General features: G+C 51.5%; 1 protein-coding gene across 8 annotated transcripts in view; it reads left to right on the forward strand.

Annotated features, from left to right (window-relative positions):
* Positions 1-20,734, forward strand: part of TBC1D22A (TBC1 domain family member 22A) — a 584,905-nt gene that overhangs the window by 82,182 nt on the left and 481,989 nt on the right. For all 8 annotated transcript variants that reach the window (XR_004300946.1, XR_004300945.1, XR_004300943.1 and 5 more), the window contains exons 5-7: positions 1,217-1,287; positions 12,100-12,228; positions 15,759-15,821. Coding sequence is in view for 2 of the 8 variants with exons in the window: in XM_032416658.1 (XP_032272549.1) it covers positions 1,217-1,287; positions 12,100-12,228; positions 15,759-15,821 (263 nt within the window). In the remaining 6 variants the exon portion in view is untranslated. The remainder of the gene's footprint in view (positions 1-1,216; positions 1,288-12,099; positions 12,229-15,758; positions 15,822-20,734) is intronic.

Below are 20,734 nucleotides of genomic sequence, written 5' to 3' on the forward strand. Positions count from 1 at the left end.
AAACCATCATCAGAAAACCAGCCTTGTGCAGGAGGAGAGGCCCTGGGAACATGATGGTAAACATTACATTATTGGTGTTCAGATATTAGGTTCCTGCTTTTCATAATATCCTCGGGGTGCGGGGGAAGATTCGGTATTTTCTGAGATTCTGCTGTAAAGTGCAAGTTATTGCTGGTACCGTCACCCAATTATTCTGTACTTATTTTACTTAGACTGTAGTAATTGGAAAAAGATTAGATGTCAGGACTTTGTATTTTGTTGATTATATTACCAGAGCCTCTTTAATCGTTTCTTTTATTCCTAATATTAATCATGAGCTCCTAGCTGTTAGGAGAAGAGCCTGATGGTGGATTCCTAACTTAAAGGAAAGAAATAATTACTTCAGTTTCAGTGGGATTGACTGAGTGTTGATACACCTGCAAATTGAAACGTGTTCTCTTGCCGTTCGGGGCATGTGGCTGTGACACGGGGAGACACAGAAGGTCCGACGGACCTCGGGGGCTGGTCTCCTCACCACCCGCCGCCCCCTCAGTCCCTGTTGTGCCCTCTCCTGCCCTTGGCAGCTCCACACCCGCTGGTTCTGGGCCCCTGTGCCCCTGGCCGGCCCTGCCCTCTGTGACCTCCCCACCCGTGGGTATTCGTGGACGCAGCAGCGATTGTAGTAGTCTACCTTGAATAACGTGGCTACCCCCTTGAGCAGTGCTCTGTGAACACAAGCTTATCTCTGTGACATAATCTCTGTCAAAAGCAGTCCTGAGCAAAGCACCTCATATTCGTAAGCAGTGAATGGTGAGAGGGAGATAGGATGCAGGAAAGAAGGGAGCACCGGGCGGGTGGCGGAAGTGGGGACAGGTGTTGGTGGGACTGAGGGAGGGAAGGAGGGGGCGTGTGGAGGAGGCCTCAACTGCTCCAGGGAGGAAGGTGTGTGGTGCCCCACCTGTCCCAGGGTGGCTCTGGGGACACTTGCCATGAATTTAGCAAATGTGCACTCTGTGTGGCTTAAATGTAGACACTTAGCTCTGCCGGAGTGGAGGTCACTCAGCGTCTCTCGTATATTGAGAACAATCAGTATCTGAAATCTTTCTCACTTAGGTTCACTCTGGTTTCATTTATGGAGCCCCCCTCCCCCCCAGGAACACTGATGAAATAGGTCAAAGCTCTGTGGGGAGTTTGCTGTTTGTAAACCCTGTTTTCTTTGTCTCTTTGTTGTCAACAGAGGAATTACGGAAGTTGAGCTGGTCTGGAATCCCTAAGCCGGTTCGTCCAATGACCTGGAAGCTGCTCTCAGTAAGTCTCGGGGGGGCCTGGTCACCAGCGCAGCCTGGCCCAGAGTCTGGCCCTGAGTGTGGCCTGGAGTGTGGCCTGGAGTGTGGCCCATCATCCGTGGCCAGGCACGCGCCCTGTCTTTGTGGCAGCGATCTGGGCCTTGGCCTGAGCTAAGGGGACATTTTCCATCTTTTGCTTCATTTCAAGCTTGGTGTGACAAGGCTGGCAGAGAATGAGGATGAGTAATTATTTATGACAGCTGTATGCTTTTCCTGTGGTTTTATTATTCTAGAAATCTTTGTAATATTTTCAAACCTGTGATAGAGAAAGGATCCATCATAGAAGACTATTTCAGTTCTTAGGAATCCATCACAGCGAAATATGTTTGACCATTTTTTTTTTTTTAATGTACTTTACTAGTGATGTAAGGGGGAGAAAGTGATTCTAACAGTGTCTGTGTTTCCTTGATGGAGGGTGGGGTTCTGGTGCCTCTCACCCCTGGTTCTGAACTGCCCACCTGTGGGGCTGCTGGAGAAGCTGAGGTGGGCGGGCTGGGGTGGCCGTCAGCACTCTCTCTGCTGCTTCACTCCGGTTAATATCTGAAGTGAGCTTGCCCTGATGAAAACTTTGGAGTCGTTTATAGACAGCTTTCTTCTCTTTCCCTTTTTAAATTATCTTTGGAGCTAAATCAGTAGGGAACTCTAAGTGTTTACTCTAAATTGGGTCTGACTTTCAGTATTTAAAAGACTCTTTCTTGCTAATGAGTCTTAATAAATTTGCAGCTTAGTACCTCGTAATCCTAAATGCAGATGCCGCTCTCAACAGTGAATATTTATTGATTAAATATTCTCTTGCAATTAAAATTAGACCTGCTACAATTGCTTATGTTTCTGTTTTGTGTCTGTTATTTTAAGCATTTGTGTCTACTTCTTTTCTTTTTTTTTTTTTTTTAAAGATTTTATTTATTTATTTGAGAGAGAGAGAGCACATGAGAGGGGGGAGGGTCAGAGGGAGAAGCAGACTCCCTGCTGAGCAAGGAGCCCGATGCGGGACTCGAGCCTGGGTCTCCAGGATCTTGACCTGAGCCGAAGGCAGTCGCTTAACCAACTGAGCCACCCAGGCGCCCTGTGTCTACTTTTCCAAATGTCCTATACAATAGGTTACAAGCTTTTTAGATTGAACTGTAGGAAGTTTTGAGGATAATATGTTTAAGACTTTATAGTGCGATTTTATATTTATTAAGGTGTGCTGCCTCTGGGTAGAAAGCCTTCATGAACGATTCTGTCCCATTCCTTCCCTTTGGTTCTCGGTTTGTGTGCATTGTAGCTGAGCCACCCTGTGTGTGATGGCCAGGGGCTGGCTGGGCAGGCGTGCGACCTGGGATTCAGTGGGCATGGGAGCAGAAGGGGGAGGAGATAGACGCTCCACTTTGTTGGTTTGAATGGGAGGGAGGGTGTAGGTGGGTAGAGTCTGTAACCAGGAATGTTGGGAATACAAGGGAAAGAATATCCGGGCATCTCAGATACATGTATTTGTGTAACCCGTTAACTGACTGCAGGGACCCCTTGCCCGGAGACAGAGATGAAGCAGATCCTAGTCCTCCCTGTTAGGAGGGGCTGGGTCAGGTCAGGGCTGCAGCACAGTCTGGAATCACGCACAGTGGGATGTGTGGGACGCAGGCGGGAAGGACGGGCAGCCGCAGAGCAGGGCCACGTGTGCCAGGCTGGGCTTCCCTTTCCCAGGGTCTGCGGGTGCTGCAAGGTGGGAGGCTGGGCACTGGGAAGGACAGAGATGAACTTGGCAGTTCTGGACCTCTTCAGGCTTGGGTTGACGGATGAGTTAAAGAAAAGTGTTGGGGTCAGTGAGCAAAGCCTGTCTTTCCGAAGTGGCGGAGGGTGGGGGCACCAAGAAAGGGAGGGGCGGTTCCAGGGCAGTGCAGACTCCTGTGGATGGCAGGCCAGGCTTCTTGGTGAAGGTGGGGTGTTTCTGGAGCATCTTGAAGGATGTGTCAGTGTCCTTGGGTCAGGGAGACGGGGAGGGCATACGGCCTATGGGATGCAGCTCGGTTTGGACGAGCAGGAACCAAGGTGAGCTGGCTCCCTAGGAATGGTGGGCAGACTGCTTGGATTAGGGAGGGGGTGGCTGGGGACCAGGAGCAGGCCACGATGTGAGGGACTTCAGTGAGGGGTGAGGAGGCTGTTTCTGGAGCGGGAAAGCCGGGAGCCTCTTGAACGGTCTTTTGGTTGGTGCCTTCATTTATTTGATCAGTATTTCTATAGCACTTTCTGTGTCTCTGGCTCTGTGTTTGGCACTGGGAGATAAGAAGGGAGAAGAACCGAGTCGCTGTCCCTCATGCGGCCTGCAGAAAGAGAGGGGGTCCCTGCCTTCCTCTCTCTGCCCCAGGACAGACTGGGGTCTCACCATGGGAAGGAGCCCATTCTCTCAGAAGTCTGGGCCCCAGGGCACTGCTCACCCTGTGTCTCTTCCTGTACCTTTTTGCTTGTTTCACAGCATCTATTGAGTGCTTACTGTGTGCCCGGCCGTGCACATGCAGGGGATTCCTGCAGGAGCGGTGATCTCTGAGTGCAGGGCTGCAAGAACAGATGGGCCGGTATCGCGACCAGGGTCTGGCACCAGGAGGAAGAATGTGCTGTGCTGCTCTAGGGGCCTGTCAGAAGGAGGAGGCGGGCAGCCGAGACAGGGAAAACTGGGCAGGGGAGGAGGGCCTGGAGGCTGCAGGGGCAGGTGGGTGGGACTCAGGCTGCTGGAGGAGGAAGCTGGGTGGTTCTTTGGCGCCGTGCTCACTCATCATTCAGGGCACATGTGCTCATCATGCCTTTGCCATGTTCTGGGCCCGTGCTGGTGAGCAGTGATGTCATCCCAGCCTTCAGGTGTCCCCAGGCAGCCCGGGGAGACAGGCCCATGCACATCCTGTGTGCCGTGGGGGAAGGATGGGCTCTGGGCATCCAGGGGCAGGGAACCCACCAGGTTGAGGGGTGCTAGTCAAACGTGGGCATGGACGGGGGGAAGGAGGTCAGAATGGTGGGGACCATCATTTCCTGTCCCCTAAACGCTGACCCAGGAGCTACCTGAGGAGTCTCTCCTTCTCTCCTGGTTACTGTAATGGAAGATTTGGGGAGCACCGTGAAGGATGCCAGTCACTTATTTCTGATGCGGCGAGTGTTTCCCACGCGTCTGCCCTGTGCAAGTGCTAGGTCACAAAAGAGTCTTGGGAAATGGTGGGGAGAAAACCCGGCAGGCACTTCAGGGTCATGGGCAGGAGAAGGGTCCCCCAAGTTTAGACCACCTCTCAGTCACTCTGAATCCGAGGCTTCACGTTCCACTCTCCTGGGAAGCTTTTGTAGATCTTGGTGTCTGGGCCCACAAAGCCAATTGGAGCCTTGGGGTAAACTGAGGCATCAGGGTTTGTACCAATTGCAGCCTGCCCCAGGCTGGGCAGGGGTGGGGGCGGGGGCAGCAATGACATGGTGGCTTTGGGCTTTGGGCTGCCCTCTTGACCTCTTGGGTGCACGTTAGTGGTACCAGGGAGCTGGGGAACTGCCAATCTCTGGGGTCCCCAGGGATTCTCACGTGTGCCCAGGGTGGAGGCAGCTGCTCTAGGATGTGTGGGTTCCACGTGGGACAGGGCAGGGCACGCATGGACCAGCTGGGAGAGAGGACCCACTGAAGGCACTACAGCTGGGCCGGGGTGCCTGGGCTTGACCGACAGCGTGCTGTCCCAGAGGCTCAGCCGAACGGGTGGGGTGGGGTGGCTGGGCCCAGCTCTTCGCTTCTGGACCCTGAACCCAGGACCGGGGAGAATCTGTCATTTGTCCGGTTGAAAAAGACAACTGAAGCTGCACTTGAATATGAATCTACTTCAAGACCTGGCAAACTAATGGCTTTTTTCCCCAATCTGTTCACGATTTGTCATTAATGTGATCCCGGTGGTCTGTTGAAGAGCACTATTCTTAATGGATGAGTAGGAAATGCTCCTTTAATGAAGAAAGATGGGAAACTTGGCTCCTGTCATTTACGGAGAACTAACATATACTCTAGTCCAGAACATATCGTTAAACCACCATTAATGCGATTTAACATTTAAATTCCCTGCAAGCACGGCAGTAACTTTTTAAAAATGAGCACTGTAGAAAATTGTATTTTTGGCTCATTTTTTAATAACTACTTCAGAAACATTGAACAATAATTAAACACGTAACATTTATGCTGCTGAGCAGAATGGTTAAGAGTGATCAGTGAGGTGTTGGCATCAACCTTTTTTCTCGTGGCGTGTAAGGTAGGATCGCACGTGAACCCGCAGGAGGGAGCCACTGGATGCGTGTGTCACGGGGACAATTTTGATATAAGTATATGCAGGTATTATTGTTTTACATTTATGATTAGTGTTTTTATAGCATGCTAATACGGCAATTAAATTTTCTGTAGTTCTGTCATTTAAAATTCATTGCATACTTGAATATGTTTCGTTTGCATAATTTCCAGTCTGGCTTAATTATCTGAAGGCCCCAGCTTGCACATGTGTTTTCCTTTAGGGATGGGAGTGTCAGGAGTGTGTGTGGGGGGCTTTTTATTGCCTCTGTTCCTGTTATGACATCCTGGCCTTTTAGAATTTCTCTTTTAATAAGTGAAGTTAAAATCTGGGAGTGGGGAGAAGGTGTGAGTCCTCGCTCACGGTCACTAAGACGCCTGTGCTGTTACTGCGTGTGACGGATGGAAGGCCGCCCACACCGTCCCTGGCTCACACCCCTCGTTGCCCCACTGCCCTGGATGGAAGGCCAGCTCTGGCCTGGCCCACAGGGCCCCCCACCGGCCGCTGCATACACGTCCCCGCTTCTCACCTGCCACGTGCTCTGGCCTTGCCGAGTGGCAGCCTGGACACGCTGCCCGGTGCGCTCGACGCAGGCGTGTGACCTTTCTCGGGGCGTCTGCTCTGCTTCTCCCTCTGCAGCACTGTGTTCTCCAACACCAGGGCTGACTCCAAACCAGTCCAAAGCCGGCCCAGAACCGCGTGCTGATACTTGTCGTGCAGTAGCTCAGACCTCTTCCTCCCTGGGCCCCCAGGGCTGGGGCCCTCTGGGGTATGGTGGTCCTGCTGCACAGCACAGCATCATTCATTCGTTCGGCAAGTCTGCACTGAGTATCCGTGGTGTGCCCCGCGGGACTCTGAACGTGGGGGGCTTGCGGGGGCGGAGATAGCCTGAGCACAGGGCAAGACCTCCTGCCCTGCTGGAGCTCGGAGCTCCAGGTCTAGTGGGCGGAGGCAGGGTGAGCCAAGTCCCCGCATCTGACCGGCTCTGAGAAGCACCTGGAGTGGGGGGGAGATGCTGAGGTCAGAGTGGTGACTCAGAGGAGGGAGTGCAGGTGTCTTGGGGAGTGTGCGCTCCAGGCTGGTGCATGCTTGGAAGAGACGTGAATTGATTGCAGGGCCTGTCCCCGTGGGTTGCAGTGCAGGGAGCTGAGCTCCAGGGATGATGCACACAAGCCATGGCAACAAGTAGTTCATCTGCTCCGATGCCGCGGGGGCGGGGGAGGCGTTCAGAAGACAGTGTGCTTGTGGGAAGGCCGCCGCGGCCCTCGCGCACAGGCTGGAGGAGATCAGAGGCCAGCCCTGCTGCCGAGGTCATGGGCCGCTCGGCCTCCGTGGCCTGGGGGCTCAGGCGGCTCCGTGTCAGCTGCCCCGCTCTGCCTGCTGGCGCCCACCAGCCTGCTGAGCCCTGTGTGCAGGCGGGAGTCCCGGCCCAGGGAACGGGTGTTCAGAGAGAGGTCCTGAACCAGGGAGCCAGAGGGGCTGGCGGCAGAGCGGGGAGGGCGTCTGCCTCTGGGCAGGGGCATGATTACAAGCCTTGGCAGCTTCTGGAGCTCAGTGTGAGGCTGCGCGCAGGGTCTCTGCCTCCTGGTGCTGAGCCCAGGGTGCGAGGGTGCGAGGGCCTGGGGGCCCGGGACACATGCAGAGCTCAGTGAACAGGGTGTGTGTGTATAGATGACTCCATAGGGCAGGGACTTGTTCCCTGAGTTTCTGTGAATTGAGCCAGGTGCCCCTGAAGAGGGCCGGCTGCAGTGTGCCCTCCGACCCCAGAACCCTGGGCTCGCCAAGGAAACTCCAGAGGCTTTTCCTCTTCTGTAAATGGAGTAACAGCCGCACGTCCACTGAGGATTAGAGGCAGTGCTGTGTGTAGCCCAGTGCCCAGGGAGCAGCCTGCGTCCTCAGCCTGTGGCTGTGGCACCTTCAGGACCAGTACTTGTGTTTTTCCAGGAGATGACGGGGACTGGAAGTTGGCAGTAAGGTCAGATGGTTGTAGTGGATCCTGGTGGTTCCCGAACCGATGGTCTGTGAAGGCGTCTCCGACGTGATGAAGCAGCGTCAGGTCTCACCAGCCCCGGGAGTGGTCGGCCGCCCAGCAGGGGCAGGGCTGTGTGGGGGGATGCCCCGGTGTACTCCGGATGGTGCTGGCTGCAGAGGCCGGATCGTGGGGGTGCTGGCCCCACAGAACACTGCTTCACCACAGTGGGGAGCCGGGCGTGGCTTTAAAGTGAAATGTGTAGGCACGGGATGTTGGATAAAGGAAATTTTCTTACAAAGGAATGAGAAAGACTAATCATAAAAGATTAATAAAAGGGGCTCTGTTAAAGTTAGGAACTTGTCTTCATCAAAAGACATTAATGGGGAGAAAAGGCAAGGCAAGGGGGGAGGAGGAGACGCTCACAGAGGACTCACATGTAGACGATAGAATAGACACCTACAGTTGAGCACGGGCAAGGCGGGGGTGACCTCACGGAAATGGGGCTACACTGGTACACGCATTGAGCAGCTGAGGACACGCAATGGCACCTGTCAGTCTTCTGGGAAATGCAGATTAAAGCCACCGTCTAACAGAGACCTCGCAGGCCCATTGGGATGGCTGAGGTGAAGATGGACAGCACCAAGTGTTCGCAAGGATGTGGAACAGTGGGTGCTTGTGACTGCTTTCACTCTGGAAAATTCTGCAGGAGGTCTGTGAAAGGGAGGTGCAGCCAGGGGTCCCCCTCCTCGGTACGTACCTGACGAGATGCATACCGCGTGCCACAAAGGACAGGAACAGGAGTGTTTATAACAGAGAGCGGTAGCAACCCAAATGTCTGTCCACAGAATGGATTTTGTATGTGGGAACACGTGACAATGAAAATCAGTGACTCTTAACATGTTACAAGAATGAACGACTTTTTCAAATGTAATGTTTAAGCAGCCAGACAGAAAAAATGATTCCATTTATGTAAAGTTCAGAAATAGGCACAATTTACCCCAGTGTTAGCAGTCAGGGATCTAGCTCTAGGAAGGAGGTGAAGGACAGTGATTGGGAGGCTCCCAAGGGACCTTGAGATGGGGTCAGTTCATGGTAATTCCGCAGACATTTTGGGTGAGTGTATGCACACACACATTCTGTTTCAATACGTGTTTATTAAGAAGAAGCTTAAGTCGTATGACCCAAATGAGTTAAAGCAAATGTGTGCGAGAGTGTAATTGATAACAGAATAGATGCTCATGGAAACACCTTCTGAAAAGAAAGGGAACGGAGGCACTCACACAACAGAAAAGCTGTGGCTGGATTCAGGCCCACCTCATCGTCAAGGCTGGCGACCCTCTGAGCTCAGTGCTCCTTCCGCTCGGCTCTTCACGGTGCACCTGCAGCCCGTGGTTCTCCCGCGTGGTCGCAGGGTGGCTGCCACAGCTCCAGTCTCTGCACATCCTCTTTTATTGGTATTATTATTAAAAGGCTTATTTACTTATTAGAGAGAGAGAGCACGAGCATGTGTACACAAGCAGGAGGGGCAGAGGAAGAGAGAGAGAATCTCAAGCAGACTCCCTGCTGAGTGCAGAGCCCAACGAGGGACTCGATCCCAGGACCCTGAGATCATGACCTGAGCCGAAATCAAGAGTCAGGTGCTCAACCAACTGAGCCACCCAGGCACCCCAGATGTGGGGGAATTTTAAAAGACAGAAAGTAACATATAGGATATATTTGTTCAACCATTCACTTTCTTGCTCATACATAAATTCACTTAATAAAAATTTGACTGCTGCGTGGCTGGCACACTGAGGGGCTGGTTCTGACGGAGTCTCTTGCCAGGTGCTGCTGGAGCTCGGCGTGGCCAGCCCGCCTCGGGTGTCAGGCTGAGCCTCCTGAAGAAGAGTTACCATCAAAGAGACGCTTGAGGGATGAGCAGGAGGTAGCCAGGTCAGGCTTTAAAACATCTAGGGAAGAAACAAGGAGAGAATCTTTCTTATATAGAACAGAAGCAGCACTAAATACAAAAGAAAAACTTTACAAGTTGGATATCATGGAAATTGAAAACTCCTGCTGTTTGAGACAAAAAGGCCACAGATTAGTAGGAGAATATAATCATAATATGTATATTATGTATCTAGACACAAAAATTCTGTCTAGAATAGAGAACCGTAAAACTCACTAGAAGGACAAACAACTGGATTTAAAAAATGGGCAAAAGATTTGAACAGACACTTAACCAAAGAAGAGAAGCAGTGGCAGATGGGTGTGTGAGATGTTCCTCATTCATTTAGAGCCACTCAATAGAATGGCTGATTGTTTTTTGAAGATTTTTTTTTAAAGAGATCTTATTTATTTATTTATTTATTTTTATTTTTTAAAGATTTTATTTATTTATTTGACAGAGAGCGAGAGCAGGAACACAAGCAGGGGGAGTGGGAGAGAGAGAAGCAGGCTTCCCGCGGAGCAGGGAGCCTGATGTGGGGCTCGATCCCAGGACCCTGGGATCATGACCTGAGCCGAAGGCAGACGCTTAACGACTGAGCCACCCAGGTGCCCTAAAGAGATCTTTTTAAAAGATTTTATTATTTTTTATTTTTTACATTTTTTTGGGTAAAAGAGTCTTGCCTTTTTTTCCCCCCAAATTTTAAAATTCTAGTTAGTTAACATATAGTGTAATATTGGTTTTGGGAATAGAATTTAGTGTTTTATCATTTACATACAACACCCAATGCGCATCCCAGCAAGTGCCCTCCTTCATCCCCATCCCCCGTCTAGCCCATCCCCCACTCTCCTCCCTCCATCAGCCCTGTTTGTTCTCTATTGTTAAGAGTCTCTCTTTCTCTTTTTTTTTTAAAGATTTTATTTGAGAGAGAGAGAGAGAGCACAAGCAAGGGGAGGGGCAGAGGAAGAGGGAGAAGCAGGCTCCTGCTGAGCAGGGAGCCGGATGCAGGGTTCGATCCCAGGACTCCGGGATCATGACCTGAGCTGAAGGCAGATGCTTCACTGACTGAGCCACCAGGCGCCCCTGTTAAGTGTCTCTTATGGTTTGCTTCCCTCTTTTTTCCCCCCCTTCTCATGTGTTCATCTGTTTTGTTTCCTGTTGGAAACATATTCCACATATAACTGAAATCATATGGTATTTGTCTATAAAGATTTCATTTTATTTTTTAAAGTAATCTCTACACCCAACATGGGGCTTGAACTGACAACCCCGAGATCAAGAGATGCATGCTCCCCCGACTGAGCCAGCCAAGCACCCCCAGGACGGCTAATATTTGAAGAAGGACAATACTAAGTGTCAGGGAGGGTGTGGAGCATTTGAGATTCTCATACGCTGCTAGTTGGAATGTGAAACCGTACGATCACTCTGGGGAAGGTCTGGCAGTTTCTTAGGAAGCGAAACATGCACCTGCACAGTGAGCCAGTAAGTCCACCCCTAGGTGTGGAACCATGAGAAATCAAAGTGCATAGCCGTAAAACCCTCGTACAGGAATATTTATAACAAGCTTTATTCATAATAGCCCCGAACTAGCACCAGCCCCGATGGTCAGCAACCAGGGCATGGCCCGGCAAAGTGCCCCATCCGTACCGTGGAATACTGCTCCTTAAGCCAAGGAACTAACTGCTGGCTCACACTTCAGTTCAGATGAATCACAAGGACCGTGAGGCTGAGTGAAAACCAAGCGTGGGTCCCCAAATGATTCCGTGAAGTTCTAGGCCAGGCCTCAGTGCTCCCTGGTGAGGGGGTGAGCGGCTCCCCGGGCTCTCCAGTTGCGAGTGTGGGGAGGGACTGCTGCGGGCACAGGGAGGGTTTTGGGGTGATAGAAATGCTCTGCCGCTTCACTGGGGTAGCGGTTACACAGCTGTGTACCCCCATCCAGGGTCACGGAACTGTTGACTTAGAAGGGGCACATTTTATATGGGATATGTCAGTGTTGATTTAAAAGGAGAAACAAAGAAATAAAAAGCATGTAAAACACCAAGCAGTGTGGCCCTGAGTCTGGGCTCTTCATGACCACCCGGAGCTGCCCAGCCCTTCTGGGTTTGAGCTCACTTTATGTCCTGGGGCTGCACTGCCAGGCGCCCAGCGGTCTCTGCAGAGAGGGGAACGTTTGCATAGGCGACAGCCGTACCTGTGTGCGTGTATGCGTATTACATACACACGTACGCGTACAGGCCTCTGTTGTGTGTACATGTGAGCATGCACACACACACACGTATGTTCTGTTGTCGTAAGACCTGCAGACTTCTGAATCCTTTGAGGCACACGAGGCATTTAGAGAGCTGGGGGCTCCTCTCAGTCCTGCTCTGGAAGAGCACGAAGGACCAGCCTGCCAGAGGCTCCGGTCTGACTCCCACCCTGTGGCCGTGAGTCCCTGGTGGCGTGTCCGAGCCTCAGAGGCCAGCCAGCTGATTTCCTTGATGTCTGTTTCTGTTTTCACAACTCATTATGCTCCCCCGTGTCCAGTTTCAGAATCCCATTTCAGAATGGTGAATCTAGCATTAACCATATACACTTTTTGTTTTTGTTCTTTTTCTCACACAGGGTTACCTTCCTGCCAATGTGGACCGAAGACCAGCCACTCTCCAGAGAAAACAGAAAGAATATTTTGCTTTTATTGAGCACTATTACGACTCTCGGAATGATGATGTTCACCAGGACACCTACAGGCAGGTGAGCTCCTCTCCCCTGTTTCATGTTATGTGAAGAACTTTAACTTGGTGATGATTGGTAGGAGGGAGTGTTCTCTCTAGCATGTCCCAAACTGGGTCACAGATTAGTGTTTTCTAATAAATAAACTTGAGAATAAATAATAGTATGCTTCTAATAATAGTATTGTTATAGCCATAATAATAGTATGCTTATCTCCGGCTCCTTCTATGAAAGTCAAAAGGGTGTTTTTAATTGGAGTTACAAAACGGAAGCCTAAGATCCCTTGCCAGGACCCCGAGACCTGGCTCAGGAGTGGGGGGCGCCTTTTGGCTCAGTGAGCTGCTATCTGACCTGAAGGCTCGGGAGCAGGCATTTGCTGCTGGGTCGATCAGAGGAGAGTCTCTGTGGGCTTCGTGGGCTCAGGGCCCCCTGGGGCACTGGGGGACGGGATTTGGATGGACAAGAGCTGTGCTCGTCAGCTGGATTTGGGGGCACACAGCTCAGTCCATAGCAACACGTGTGGCCACTTTATCGTTTCTGCTGTTTAGTTTAATACAAAATGGGTATCATTATGGCTTCTTGAACAGTCCATTGACAGACGGTGTGTATAATGGGAAAAGTACTTAAAATTGATTTACAGTTCACAATACATTCAGAATTTGCTATTAGAATAGCTTTTTGAGGGCTTTGTAATTCTCACTGTCTTTGTAATATGTGAGAATTCAGAATGGTTTGTGCTGCATTCATTCATTCTCTTATTTTTGTGCTGCATTTAAATAAAAAGGTCATTCTTAACTGGTAGCCCTGCCTCCTGTTTCTGAAATCAACTTCTGACTTTCCTGAGACTTGTCAGTACTGAATATTTCCTTTTGGAAATCCTTCTTCTAGGTGAAGGAGCCTTGCCGAATTTTTCTGCCTCAAATGTGGGCTATCCACATCTGTCTGTCATTTCGGTATAGATCTGTTAGAAAGCTCCAAAGACAGGTCTTCCCTCTGACTGATAACCAGAGGTTCTTTAAGGTTAATGGATTCTGGGGGAATATCTTCCTCATGGACGGGATACAGTGGAGCTTGGAGGATTGTCATGCTTGAGAGTGAGGACCCAGAAGAGGGCAGGAACTCGCTTCTGTTGCCTCCTGGGGCGGGGCCCCTCTGCCTCGGGGCCCTCTGCCTCTGGCTCATCCTCAGCCTCGCCTCAGTGGCTCCTAGGGCATGAGAAACTGATTTGAGAGAGATTGCATTGGGATTTGGTTAGGGATATTAGGTTACCTGGTTTTTCTTTACACTTCACTAATTTTAGGGAATGGGCCAATTTGGTATTGTTTTGAATATGTTCCTCATGAATTTTCATTCAAAAAAAAGACTTCCAAAGGATGATACCAGCATCTATCTATAAGAGTTACCAAGCTGTATTCTATTATGAGTTTCATAAGGGAAAGTTAATAAAAAATGGGTTACATGCATCTTTATTCAGTTACTATGATAGGTAATAAAAAGCTTCCATATTATTGCGAACTCCTAGAATGTTTCTACATTAATATAGCTGAGAACAACGTAGCCCATGGCAGTTTGGTTGGCTTGCTGGCTTTGCAGACCCGCCTCCTGGAGGTGGACCCCGTCCTGTCTTTGCTGCTTCTGTCTCCGACACGCTGTTCTGTCCAGGCAGAGCCTGGGCTGGTCTGGGGCTCGGGCACCTGCTGTCTCCCTGCTGCCCGCTCCTGGTGGTTGCCCCGCCCTCCCACACTGCCAGGAGGTGGGAGGAGCGCGGGGCCGCGGCCTGCTTTTACATCCCTCTGTGTCCTCTGTCCGTGTGCTTAGTGTCTGGTGGAAGACGTCATGCCCAGAGCACACCGAGTCGGTCAGATTCAAGATTCATCCGGTGTGTCCTCCCTAGGAGGGAGGAGTTCTGCAGCCGTCTGTGCCTCCCCTACATCTCAGTCCTGTACGTGGGGAGCAGGTGGCCTGGAGGGGTCCACAGAGCCCCTTGTGCCCAGCCTCGTGCAGCGCCCCCTCTCAGGTTGGACCTCCTCCTCCCGTTGGCACAGACGACGGTGGGCGGAGTTACGGTGCCTGCTGTCCTGGCCACTCAGAAAGCACATGACGGGCAGCTCTTGTGTAAGGGGGGCAGACGTGTGCCTGAGTACGATGGCATGGGGGCAGTGTTCTCAGGGTGGCCCTTGAGGACGCCCTGGTGCAGGGGGTGCGTCGGGCTGGAATCCTCGGGCCCCCCAGGCTGGGTGGTTCACCCGTCCCTCCCAGCCCCGCTGTCTGCAGGCCTCCTTCGCACATCGGGTCGCACGCATGTCTCTGCTTCCTCGATCTTCCCCGGGTTGCTCAGAGGGCTTGGGGCTCATCGTTTCCTGTGTTGCTCTTGTCCGGCTCCTTACCTCTCACTTTCCTTCCCATCGTCCTTCATTGCTGCCCATGGACTGTGCTCCCCGAATGCTGAGTCCACTGGCCCCCAACTCCCTCCCGGTTCTCTCCCCTGGCTGGGTGCTGCTGAGGGGCTGCTGGTTTCCAGGTTCTCCCCTGAGGGAAGAGCCCCAGGCAGGAGCCTGTCAGTGGGGAAGCAGCCCCCACGCTGCAGAACGTTGCGGTTGGTGGGGCTCCCTAGGCTGTCGATCCACCTTGTGCTCTCTTTACCAGTCACCCTTTGAGGTATGGCAGGCACCTTCTGGACAAAGACGCCGAGCCCCAGGGCCTGAGTGCTGTAGCCAAGGCTGCAGCGCTAATAAGGCAGAGTGAGGACACTGTCCTGGTCCTGTGGATAGTAGGATCCTTGTGGTCACGTACGAAGACAGGGGGACGGACCTGAATTGTAGACTCCCTCTTGGCATTAAAATGTGCACGTCTTCCTTCAGCAGACCTTTCCCTGGGTGATGGGGATGGTGGCCATGTTGGCCAGTGGGAGATATTCGTGTGGGATATTGGGAGCCAGCCTGTGATGCCGGCTCAAGGCCTGAACGCTCTTACTCGGTTGCTGCTTGAACGGGCAGGTGTTTTCCTGTGCAGAGTGGGGGCCTTCGTGATGACTCAGGTCAGTCGGGGGCCAAGTAGGGATCAGCTGACACCAGCAGAGGTTTTCAAGTGCTTCCTTTGAGAAGTGCCCTGGATCCCCATGGACTCTGTGAAGTGAAGAATGTGGCCTGGGTGCCACGAAGAAGCTGTCATCGCCGAGAACTTGTACACTATCGATGCCCCTGAAGTGCTCCCCGTGTCCGAGCCTGGAAATCAATGTTTACTAATTGCTATGGATTATGTTGCTGAAGAGCTAAGGGCCGCTCTCTTCCTAATCACGCAGCAGCAACTGTTTGGTTGGGAAGTGTCAGGCAAGCCTTCACGCTGGGACTCAGGGAGCCCCATTCAGGTAGAACTGGCCACCTCCTCTGGAGCTGAACTCGGTGACATAAGGAATTCGTGTTTTCAGAGTGGGAGCAGCTTAGAATCCAGAGTAAATTCATTGCTATTGTTAAGGGTTGCTATTTTAATCACATGCTTATAATGACATTTGTCATCTTGTTAAGTAATACATCTTTCTCCTGCATCTCCAGATCCATATAGACATCCCTCGAATGAGTCCAGAAGCATTAATACTTCAACCCAAAGTGACAGAGGTAAGAGCCGGGGATCTGGAAATGCCTGTGGGGAGGGTGTTTCCTCCGTCGGGGTGGCGGGTTCCCACGGAACTAGTGAGATGGTTGGTGCAGTTGGGGTGCTTACCCACCACAGGTTTGGGGGTAGCCCTTGTGAACATAGTCCCGGACAAGAATCGCAGATTGTTCTTAAAATATTTTGTGTGTAATATTGAGGCATATAAAGGATACGGGCATGTGTAGATAGAGCGTACACTCATGTCCATCCCCATTGAGGACCGGGAACCCCACTCGCGTTGGACCCATCGTGTTGGAGCTGCTCCCAGTTCTCACACTGCTCTCAAAGGGCCCCCAGGACATGACCAACCTCCTGACTCTGTGATTCCCCACGACCTCAGCGCGTGTCGTGTGGTGTTGTGGTCAGTCCCTATCCAGGAAGCAGTGGGGACCGCATCCTTCCTCCAGTAGCCTTGTCCATCTGCAGCTTGTGGTTTTCTTCCATGTTATTTTCTCAGATTCATCCAATCTTGTGTCCGGTTGTGTAACAGTCCATCATTTAAATATCATGCACTTTCTGCGGCCTTTTTCCTGTTGCCAGATATTTGGGTGGTGTCTCATGTTCTGTGCTCGGGACCTTCAGGCACTTTCTCGCAGGTGCCCACGGGCAGGAGTTTCTCTGGGGCACTGCTGTAGATGTGAACTGGTTGTGTGCTGGGGTGTGAGCCTGTTGAACCCGCAGGATGGTGTCAGCTGCTCCCAGGTGGGCTGTGCTCCTCGAGAGCTCGCCTGCGGAGTGTGAGTGCCGTGCTCCACATCTCTGCCAGGACTTCCCACTTCGTGGCCCTCTGGCGGGCATTCTTGTGGTGGCCTTCATCTGCATGTCTCTTGTTCCAGGTGGCAGCGAGCACCTCTTCCTGGATTTATGGGTTCCTGTCTTCCCTCCTCTGTGAGATGCTTGTTTCTGTCTTTTGCCCATTTTTCTTTTGGGTTGTTGATCTAATTTTTTATCGGCTGCTGGTCTTTATATGTTAAGGATTCTAAATCTTTGTCAGTTTGTGGGTCACATGCGTCCTCTTCCACGCCGTGGCCGCTTCTCACTTCCTTCTTGGCGGCTTTTGGGGACCAGAAGTTCCTTGTTTCCATGTGGTCAAACTTCTCCATCTCTTCAGATGTTCCACGCATCTCTCAGTGCCCGCTGTGCACAATGTGAGGTAGGAATCCAGGGAACTTGCCCATAAAGTGACCTGTCGGGCCCGGCCTCATGCGTGGCCTCCACCTCGTCTGCCCGTGTTTGCAGCCTCCCTTCTGGTGTTCGTCCTCACACTTGTACACGTGTTTCCGTGGTCTCTGTTTTGGCCCAGGATTCAAGGTGTCTTCCCTCAACACCACACCGGCCAGTGAGTTCAGCTGTGTCCTGAGTGGCCCCGCGTGCGGGCGGAGCCCCAGCCCCCCCTTCGCTGGTAGGCCTCAGGCCCTTGCACGCTCACCCGAGCCTCACGGTCAGATGGCCCCAGCTTCTCTGTGCCCCGTTGGTGTTTACTGTCTGCTGGTTGTGTGGTGGGAGATGCACAGAGTCTGGAGACCAGTTTGGGAGGATGGACGTCTTCGTGAAACCCAGTCTCCCTTGTCACCAACGTGTGGATTCTCCATGTTCTAGGCCGTTTCAGTGTAGTTTTAGAATGTGCTCCATAAAAGATCTTGTGTGTGTTTTATTAGATTCATTCTTAATTATTATATTTTTTGTTGCTATTATAAACAGTATCTCTTTAAAATGAATTTTTTTTTTACCGTTTGAAGTATTTTCTTTGCATCTTGATTGCTCCCCTAAATGCACTTTTAAACTTTGCTGTCTCTTGTATGTTTGGTAGGTTTGTTGAACAAAAATCCTGGATGACGAAAGCAAAGGTACTTCTAGATTATAGAACACAAAAGGAGAAAATTAGTCTTCCGCAGAAGTGTTCATTTTGAGACACTTCTTTTTGATTGTCTTTTTCAGCAGTTGTACTTACTGTATCTGGGAAACAAGAGATAAGATATTGTTATTTATTTAATGGAAGGTGGAGTCAGCCATAGACCTTTGGTTTATTCCATTTTTCTATTTTTCCCCACACTTGACGCCTTCCTTGCAGAGCTGAGCTCACAGACTCTTGGTTCCGGAGCCGGGGTGCAGTCACCGCGGTTGGTGTTGATTGGTCTCCTTGTCTGTGACGTCCTGGGACCTTGGTCCCGTGGCTTTGAGGCACCTCTTCCCTGGCAGCTGGTCTCTCTGTTAAACAGTTTCTTGCTCTGGGCTCGTGTGCGTCCCCTGGAGCTGCAGACCCTGCCTAGGCCCCCGCTCAGCAGGGCAGTGCGACCCAAGGGGCTGCTGGGCTCCCCGGGAGGACGTGGGGCTCAGGCATGCTGCCACGTGCAGGAGAGGGCCATTTGGTCCCAGCTCTGGGTGTGCAGGGAGTGAGGTGATAAGCAAGGGGCTTTAGGAGAAGTACGGCCTTGTGATCGGCAGTAGGCAGACCCGGTTCTAGTTTCTGACGTTGTGGAGGCTCGGCTCAGGGGTTTCTGCAACAGTCAGTTGGTGGCCTGACCGCACAGAAGGGTGTTCCTGTCTCAGGCACGGGCTTGCTGGCCGTGGGGTGGCTGCTCCTCTGTGCTTGGCCTCCCCATCGTGGTCCCCGCTGGCCGCTCTGTCTAGCTCTCTGCATCACGTTTGTCTTCGAGCAGCATGAAGGACAACATGCACAGAAGGACGTGCCCCTCCCTTTCCACCTGTTTTGTAGAAGTTGCTCGCAGTGCTTCTCACATCCCGCGGCCAGAACGGAGTCACGGCTTGTCCTTGGTGTATGGAACCAGGAAAATGTCACTCCGATTGTAGATGGTCCGTGTGCCTCCCCGAAGGCTGGGGCTTCTGACTGCTCGGGAAGAAGGGTTTTGGCATTTCCCCCCATCCGTCCCCACGTTCCCTGATTCACTCAGCAGGGGAGGTCTGGTTCTGCTTTGGTGGTCCTTCTCCACCTCCCCCCGTCCTCTTCCTCCTGTGGCTTCACTGAGGTCTAGCGGACGTACAATAAAATTCACCTCTTTGAAGTGTGCAGTTAGATTGGTTTGATACCTGTATGTAGCAATATGACAACCACCTGAATCATGATCTAGAACATTTCCCTCACCCTGAAAAGTTCCCTTTGCTGTCAGCCTCCCGTCCCCACCCCGTGCCCCTGTGAAGTACTCATCCGCTTTCAGTCTCTCGAGGTTTACTTTTTAAGAATGTCCTACAAATGGAATCACACGAATTGCAGCCTTGCCTGAGTGGCCTCTCTTGGTGCTCAGACACTCGTTCGCATTGTCACATGTCACTGCTAAGTGGGACTCTGTTGTCTGGGTGTATACCTCAGTGTGGTTACCCATTGGCCAGTACTCGATGAGTACTCGGGCTCTTCCCAAGTGGGGTCATCGCAGATTTGCTGTAAACCTTGTAGAGTGCTAGCGAAGGCCCCTGTGTCCCCTCTGTGCTGAGTACATGGCAGAAGGGTGGTTGTATGGGACGTGAATGTGCATCTGCTTCATGAGAAACTGACAACCTGGTTTCCACAGTGGCTGTCCCGGTCTGCACTCGCACCAGCAGGGCGTGAGAGTCTTGCTCCATGTCCTTGTCAGTACTCGGGTTTCCACAGTGGCTGTCCCGGTCTGCACTCGCACCAGCAGGGCGTGAGAGTCTTGCTCCATGTCCTTGTCAGTACTCGGTATTGCCAGCCTTTTTAATTCTCACCAGTTTTGAGCGGGTGTGTAATGTATCTATGGGGTTATAATTTGCAGTTCCCTGATGACTCATGATGTTGAGCATTTTTACATATGCTGATTTGCCATGTGTAGATCTTCTTTGATGATGTGTCTGTTCCATTTTTGCTCACTATTGAATTGCTTTTCAGACCTTTCGCTTGCCTGTTCCCGGGGCTAGCTCACCCTGGAAATCCCTATTTTATGGAAGCTCAGCTAGATTTGGAGGCCTTGGGACTTGTTTAACTGCTGATAAGAAGGTCTTGAAATGAGCAGAGTGGATGGTGTAGGGCCGGATGGCCATCGCCCAGGTGCTCCCAGCCGGGAAGCAGAGGCTCAGCGGGAGCCCGTGGCCTTTGTCAGGAGGTCACCGCCCCTCCCCCAGGTCGAATGGGTCCCAGGAGGACAGCAGACCTTCTAGCTCCAGTCCCTGAGGCAGCGTGTGTCCCGGAGCCGCTGTTCACGGCTACTTGTCGATGAACAGCTGACCAGATGCCTCTTTCTCTCACCTGTGACGAGTGAGTGTCTGGTTCCCTCTGGGCCTTCAGATCTTACTGGAAGGTGGTCTTGTCAGAGGTGCAGTCCCTGATGACCCTCTCGCGGCGTTTCCTGTGGGATTGTGTGTGACTTTTTGTTTATGACACGACTCCCTCTTCCTGTTTGTCCGCTCCCGAGGGCGGGGCTGGGACCTGGCTGTGTCCTGGGTGCCTGGAGCATCTCCTGGAACCTCATGGGATTTAGGAGATTTTGCTGAAATTGATAATTAATGTTTTTATCCAATGTTGTTGTCTGAAAGTAAAATTCATAACTTTTTGGCTCCCTGTTCTTTTGATTGTTTTTTTTTTTTAAATCTTTTGCTCAGTGTTGAACAAACTAGATTTGTTACATTAAAAAAACACGAATTCGGACCGGTGGCCCTGTGGCTACTATGGTGGGTGCAGTGAGTTTATTACAAGAACCATATTCAGATATCACTGCTGGGCTTTTTCTCCTGAGAAGTTCATCATATACTGAGTGACTTTGCCTCCGTGGTTATTACATTATCTGCCCTCTGGTTATCTGCTTCTTAGAGCAGTTTCACAAATTAGGGAAATAAGATGCTTTTTCCAATTAGCCATGCAGAAGTGATGTCTCATTACATTTAAACAGACACAGAGGATAATGAA

Source organism: Phoca vitulina, unplaced genomic scaffold, assembly GCF_004348235.1.
Source record: "Phoca vitulina isolate PV1807 unplaced genomic scaffold, GSC_HSeal_1.0 scaffold19, whole genome shotgun sequence".
NCBI classification, from domain to species: domain Eukaryota; kingdom Metazoa; phylum Chordata; class Mammalia; order Carnivora; family Phocidae; genus Phoca; species Phoca vitulina.